Source organism: Zingiber officinale, chromosome 7A (genome assembly GCF_018446385.1).
Source record: "Zingiber officinale cultivar Zhangliang chromosome 7A, Zo_v1.1, whole genome shotgun sequence".
Classification (NCBI taxonomy): Eukaryota; Viridiplantae; Streptophyta; class Magnoliopsida; order Zingiberales; family Zingiberaceae; genus Zingiber; species Zingiber officinale.
The window spans coordinates 4416260-4423985 of NC_055998.1; the positions used below are offsets into that span (position 1 = coordinate 4416260).

Genomic DNA, 7726 nt, shown 5'->3' on the forward strand with positions numbered 1-7726 from the left:
AGTCGAACTCAAGTTAGCCCAATTAGGATTACTCTTAATCCAATTTGATTCATCAAATGAATCTAATCCTCTTGGTTCATCATATAAACCTAATCTCCATCTAATTGTCCTAAGTGTGTGACCCTATAGGTTCTTGTAACGTTGGCAATGCCCTAAACCCATTTAGGATCATAAGTAATGAGCGGTATCTAGCAACACATCATTACTACCCAAGTTACAAGAATGTCGAGATCCGACATCACCTTGTGACTACTAATTGTGACTCCTCACAATATGTAACATTGTCCTTCTATCCTAGACATCTAGATTGATCAATGTGAGGCATAGACCGTGTCATCCTCTAATCAATCTAAAACTTGAACTCCAAGTAAACTCACTCAATCAAATGAGCTCAACATCTCATGTTGACTCACTTGGGCATGGTCATGCACTTCGTGGTCTAACTCTATCAAGAATATTGATGTCGCTCCCGTCATATGGGAGGATATATCCCATCTACATCACTCACATCCCTCTGCATAATTTGTTACATACCCAGTAATCGCCTTTATAGTCCACCCTATTACGGGTGACGTTTGACGAAACCAAAGTACATAACTCCTTATGTAGGGATCCATGGTGACTTCAGGTCAAAGGACTAATAGTCATACTAATAGCCACATGAGAAAGTATATGGCACTCATATAACGATCCATGATACTTTCTCATGGCGGGTCATTCAGTATACATTCTCTAATGCATACCCATGTGTCAGCTTGATATCTCTATATCCATGACTTGTGAGATTAAGTCATCGAGCTGACCTACATGCTAGTCTTATTGTATTAACATTGTCCCTTAATGTTAATACTCGACTAGGAATGATTTAGAATAGTGTTCCCTATATCATCTCACTATCGATTCAACTAATCGATTGATATAGGTATGAACCTTCTACTCAAGGACGCTATTATACTTAGTCTATTTGGCACTAATACAAATAAGTATAATAATCAAACAAATGCCTTTATTAATATACAAGAATATGATACAATGAGTCCATACAATCATCAAATGATTGACTCTAGGGCTCTAACTAACACATAGAATCTACTCCGTACAAACTGTTACTAACCCTGCCTCAAAATGGTTTGTTTTAGGATGAGGATGCTTTCTTTGCTGATTATGCTGAAGCACATAAGAAGCTGTCAGAACTTGGGTATGTTTAAGAGTAATTGTATAGGTATAAACAGGCATTTTGTTTAAAGGGTTTAATCTAATGTTGTTGATATTCCCCTTTCTAGATTTGCTGAATCTTGAAGGGGTGAAGCTGCCAGATCTAGCAAATCATTTTGTTGGATGTTGCTATTAGAATGATTGCTCTGCTAGGAATATGATGCTACGTGCTTCATTTCTGTGCTTGATGTCAGTAAATGAGAGAAACTTCATTCGATCTTTTAAAATAAGAGGATTTAGTCTCCTAATATCAAGGCCAGATTTGAAAAACTGCATTAGGATTAATTCATGCACGACTTATTAGGAAATACTTTACATATTCAGCCATCAAATCATCAATCGAGGAGTATCTATCCAAACCTTGATAAATCATTTTCTTCATGAATATCATTATATTTCTTCAATCATGAATAAAAAGGTAAATCGATTATTACACATTTACACTTAAAATTTAAATTGAAAAATAATCAACGACTCCAACACTTCGGACATAAAGATAATGGAATTATTGTAAACTCTAATCTCGAACTATTCATCTTCATTCATATGTTGTCTTTTTTTTCCTTTCAATCCTTGATACTACTCTCTGTGACTAATGTATTATTATGAAAATAAGAAGTGTACAATCAATCAAGCTAATCGAAACTCCAGGACAGTAAATTGTCGTTTAATTTCCAGTGCGTCGCAGTTGCCATCCATCTTCGATACTTGAATTTCTACAGAATCAATGACTTCACTCTGGATACTTCTGAAGTGAACACTGAGGTTTATAAGAACCCAACTAGTTTTATTTAAATTGATGCCTTCTTTTGTACACTGAGGGTTTAAGTTAGCTTTCAGTATATCCTCAAAGCGAAAGTTTCATAGCATTTTGTTTTCATCTCTCGAAAAGCATATCTTTACAGGCTTTTGAGTATTCATCTGACCAGGATTGTTTTTTTTTTCTTTTTTTTGAATCAGTTTCTGAAACAGTTCTACACAAAAAGCTGCAGAATTCAGGATCACATGAGAAACACTGCTGACCTGAAAAGGTTCTTGTCTAGTTGTAATCCAAGTTGCTCTTAGTGCATACCACTTCACGTACTCTTCACCTAAAGAGAAGAAAGTAATTCTTTTATCGACAAGTTCGTACTTTGTTCCATGTGGTTCGTAGAGCCCATAATGCAATTCGAGTACTGCGTACTCAAATCCTGTTATTATTAATATTTAGGTGTCTGATATCATCTATATGGTCCGTTTGGTTCTGGTTCCTCAAAAAAAAACTAAATGTTTCACCAATTTTATTTAGAATTGAACAACTTTGAGCTTATTAAATATGTAAATGCCCAGATTGAAGTGTAAACAGTCGCTGACATCGAACTGTACATTGTACCAATTTTGATCTACTAATTAGTGCAGGGACTTTTCATTAAATAAGTGAAGATTCTCTAGATCTTAAAAAAAACAACTAAACTTCTTTATGCGTCACCAAGTTTGAACTGCACTCGAATTGATGGCTTCAAGTGAGAAACCGAGGTCTGGAAACAGCAACTCAGTGGATTCTGAGGTCAGAAAAGAAACCAGCAGTCATGTTTACACAACTGCTCCAAAAAGTGAGATGATTTAAGTATCAAATGCTCGAGGGTCCCTTGCAGCTCGTAAAGCCACTGTGATCATCAGAAACTTTACGAGACGATCGAATTAAGCACTCAGTTCCCATTCAATTTTTAGCTAATTTATTTCTTTTTCCTCTAATCATTGAAATTAGGAGGTAGCCTTCACAAGTCAAGTCCTCCACATAATATTTTCTCCAAGTTTGACTTCATTATTATTATAAAGTGGTGCGTGACTGCAGTGGCTGTGTAGATGAACATTGACCTAAATGTCTGGCTACGAGACATGTTTCCTGCATGCCAGCTTGTATCAAAACAAAATGTGTAGGTTCTGTGGTCCTCTCTCAACAGTTTGCTTTCGTTTATTTTTCTTTATCTTTTTTTCAGGATGTTCCTCCATTTAAAGTCATATTATATATATATAATTAACCAACGTAACCCTACAAATTGGGAGAGTCAACCATAACACTAACAATTAAGTAGGCACCTCCTCTCCCCAAGTTTGGGGTTGAGAGTGTGGATGGTGGTATCGCAATGAGACTAATTAGTTTGAACATTCAATTAATTCTTTGTCACGTATGTTTTCAATTACAAGAACTTCTTCCTTAATCAACGGAGAACTTGAAGAGGGAGATCAGATCTATTTTGGAGTGAAGCAAAGTTGGGGTAGGACTTAAGGCGAGTTTAATTTCTTCAGGACTAGCTAGGTCAAGTCCCTTTTGTTTCCATTGCATATCTTTCCTAGGCTCTGAAACAGTACGGACCATAATTAACGACGACTGTTTCCATTACTTGGGGCAAGCTCAATTAGAGCTTAAGAATATTGTTATCCACTCGATATAGGATACATTAATCTGATTAAATTATCTTTAATCCTGATTTAATTAAGAACTAATCGTTTCCTAGAAGAAGATGGATAAGTCTCCTCTGGCCGCCTTGTCAACTACCCTACCGGCCGGATTTGTTCCCACTCCCATCGAGTCAACAAATAGAAGAAACTTAAAAAAAAAATAATAGAAAAGTATTTGAATGGAAGACTATTTGAGGTGTTCCCTTTCTATAATTTTCTACGTCTAGAAACTAAATAAGTGCTTGGCGCAATTAGGGACCACAATTGGGGGTCAAATCTAACGTATAATAAAACGCATCTTGCCCTATAGCCACTTCTCTTTTGACATCAATTAAATAGTTAATTTTAGTTTGGCCTTGCATTTAGGGTTTGCTAACGTGGTTGATCAAACATAGTTTGACTTTGGCTTTAGGCGTGTTTATTTAGTCAAGCTTTTTTCTTGATTTTATGGGGGCAAGTCAAAGGACTTTTGGTCTCTAATCGAGCCTTTGTTGACTATAATCCAAGACGTTTTGTAGATCGAGTTAAGCATTTGTTCTCTATGCGACGTAACATGTCTATAACATATGTAGTGAAAGATGAAATTCACCATCTAAGCAGTCCTATATGGTTGGTCCCTACGATCATATATATGTTAGGAGATAAACTGAAAAATTATAATTGATAAATATAGGAGAGGGTTTTTTTCCTCTCAATTTTGTCAAGATTTAAACTCTTACTATATGGTAGTAATTCTGTCTCATGCAAACTAACTCAATTCTATCTCGAGAACAATATGTCTAAAACATAATGATAAACCCAGCTAGTGCTGGGGTGGTCGGTCCGATCCCATGAAATTTTTCCACTTGTCATCAGGATAAATCACGACGAGTGGCCTAGAAGCCCAACATCTCTTGGTTGTGCGCTTCATTTGGAGAAAAAAATTCTATAAATATGTTATAATTGGGGATTGAATCGCGGATGTTTGGATGACAATTTGAATAATTAATTATTTAAAACATATGTGGCAAAAAGGCAATCCACTCGCCCCAGTGCCCCCGCCAACCCATCCCCTGGGGCGGTGCGGTGGTTGAGACATGAGGTGTTGTCACATGAAGCCTTCGAGTCGAAACTCAGTGCGTCCGAGTATGTCCTCCCTCATGCCTTGGTCACTTGTACTAATGGTTAATAGTCATCCGTAATTTACCTCCTCCGTGGAATATTTACTACAAGTAATTAATTAATTAATTATATGTAGCACCTAGTCAAAATTAAATTGGGAGACTTATTTACTAGTGAAAGATGTTATATATATATATATATATATATATATATATATATATATATATATATATATAGTGGCAACTCAAATTGATTATTTTACGTACATTTAACTATAATTAACTAAATTTTCACATCACAATCAACCAACTAATCTAAAGCACATCACCCACTACAATTAACACCAATGCAAATCTAAGCTGTGGGACCTGCAGGTAGAAAAGAGAGAAGAAATGAAATGTGTGTTAATTAGAAAATGGAAATTTAGGGTTTATATATATATATATATATATATATATATATATATATATATATATATATATAAACCAATAGTTAGCATATTAATTAATTAGAAATTATAGAAAATAATATATAGAATCAAAGCATGAATTCTCGTGATGGAAAATTAATTTGACACATGTGTCAATTATATAATTAATCCTTGTTGGGTTATTATATTGCGGCCATAATCAGATAAAAGACATGAAGAGTCTGCACAAAATTAAAGGGAAAAAAAGAGCAGATTTGAGTCAAATCCTCTCTTTTCTCGGTTTGGAAATATTTATCAAATTCTGTCCTCATGAGGAAAACATAGCCTTAAATTTCATGGTAGATTTGAGTCATTTTCAAAAGTAGGGTTGAGAGGCAGCTTCCCAAGCAACATCCTCCTTGATACTTTCCCATTATATTAAATTAACTCTCTTAATTCGATTACTTTTCAAAAAATTCAAAACTATTTCGAAGAATCTATTTAATAGTTTAATTTCTATACAAACACAAGTGAGGAAGTCAAAGGCAGAAAAACAAAATGTTAACATTAATCACTCAGAATGATACAATAAAAAGATCCCACAATTAATCAAGCCTCTCATATAAATAGACTTCGTCCATTTCCTTGTAGTGAATCATTAATTATTCCAATTATTGATTAGAAGCTGCTTAATTAATTAACTAGCTAGGATTTAGATTAAACGATATATATATATAGTTAACCATTAATCAATTATCGCTAACACCTTGATGTTGATAATTAATTAATTAATCGAAATCTATATATCCAACCACGGTTCACATCCTGAGGAGTCGACAAAAACGTAGCCCTGGCTGATGTCGTCGAGTAAGTAACAATTAGCATCATCGTTCTGAACCTGAAACATGCAATTGGGATCGAGTGGTGGAGAGTACTGATGATCTTTCTCCATTTCCATGTAAATCAAGGCGAGCAAGTTCTTGTTCTGAGCTTGGAGGTTGATGAGCTCGGCCTGTGTCCGGGCCAGCTGAGCCTGAAGATCGCTGACTTGCTTCTGAAGGTGGCATATTGCGCCGGCGCAACCGTACACCGGATCTCGAATCCGGGCACTCGCTTCGTACACCATGCTGCTTACTGCGTCCGCCCTTTGGCTCTCTGGCAAATCCTGCCATCGATCGTCTCATTGTTCAGCATTAAAAATTAAAGCTTCATGCGTACTGGCTAGCTAGCTCCTAATTAACTAAAACAGAGTCATTTTGTTTTCTTTTGAAGATGAATTAAAGAGACTAATTTATATAGTATAATTAAAGAGGTTGGAAGTTAATTTATATAATGTATAATCATAAGTTGATAATTAAAGCTTAATGCTTGATGTGAATGATAAATTTATGTTCTCAAATTGGAATCTAGCTCAAATCTATAATGATGATCGATACCTGCAAGAGTTTGATAATATTGCTGGCGCCGAAGACGCGGTGCGCGGTGGTGAATTTGAGCGGCTCCGTCGGCGGGAAATAAGGCGCGAGCAGGCACTTGTCGGCGCACCGACGGCGGAGGATCTTGCAGGCGGCGCAGGGGCTGTGGACCACCGCCGGCGCCGGCGGGGAGGAGTTGGGAGACGAAGACGTGGGCGAGGAATTAGAAGAGTTGGAGAAATAGTGGAAGCTGCTGGTGACGTCACTCGATTCCATGGCGACGGGGAGGGAGTAATTAAGATGCCGAAGCGAGAAAGCTGCTTAATGAATTAATTTTGCCTCCGGAGAATAAATATATAGACGACGGAAGGGAAGGGGAAGGACTGCGTGACGTCACGACACCAGCGATGGCGTTAAACCACCGGGAGCAATGCGCAGTTTGATTAATTAATTAATTAGCTGGCAAATTCAAACACTTGGAAATTTGGGGTTTCCATGTTCGTCTTCTGAATTCTAGAGTCGCAAGGACGGACGAACACTCCTATTAATTATAATTCAGAGATTAATTTTTAGTTTAGTTTGTGTATAAGGCCAATTAAAATTCATCTAATTAGCTAGTATCTGACTTCATAATTTTTTATTATTTTTTGAACAATCAATAACATTCATGGAAGCTCATTTTGAGCCGAGCATGGAGCCTCGTGTTGTTCTTAATTTAAGGTATTCTCTCCAACTCTTTCTGATTCAAATAAAAAATATATATAGATTACAAATTTATTACTTCAGTTTATATTTGAACCCCTAAAATCACTCAAATTAAACAGAATCGAAATTAAGTCAGCAGCACTGTGCCCCACCACATTGAGGTCTCTCAATTTTGACTCGAGAAAGAATTGTTCATCTTCCTCTTCGAGATGATCTCCATAATTTTAGGAAGACTAACCCACTTACCAAACTGGACTTCCAGTCCTAACTCGTGAGATTAATGTCACTAGCTACGAGATGAAAGTACCGACAAGCTTAAACTTTAATTTACTGGTGTTAAACCTATATATACTTAAATAAGTGTGAAAATTGAAAAACAAAAGAGCATCTTAAACAAGCGAGGAAGTTAATTATTTATATATATATATAATCTTAACTA

At 36.2% G+C, this 7726-nt stretch overlaps 1 protein-coding gene across 1 annotated transcript; it reads right to left on the bottom strand.

Annotated features, from left to right (window-relative positions):
- Positions 1 to 5708: 5708 nt before the first annotated feature.
- Positions 5709 to 6893, bottom strand: LOC121999867 (LOB domain-containing protein 1-like). The gene is made up of 2 exons (XM_042554500.1): positions 6604 to 6893; positions 5709 to 6332 (listed from the first exon to the last, which is right to left on the bottom strand). Exons 1-2 carry the CDS (start codon positions 6856 to 6858, stop codon positions 5967 to 5969), a joined length of 621 nt encoding a protein of 206 aa, XP_042410434.1. The 5' UTR covers positions 6859 to 6893; the 3' UTR covers positions 5709 to 5966.
- Positions 6894 to 7726: the final 833 nt, after the last annotated feature.

Excerpts from the sequence above, each read along its gene's own strand:
- LOC121999867 (XM_042554500.1), bottom strand. The coding sequence starts at position 6,858 with ATGGAATCGAGTGACGTCACCAGCAGCTTCCACTATTTCTCCAACTCT. Across the intron at positions 6,333-6,603 it reads ATATTATCAAACTCTTGCAG|GATTTGCCAGAGAGCCAAAG; the intron begins GTATCGATCATC and ends GATCGATGGCAG.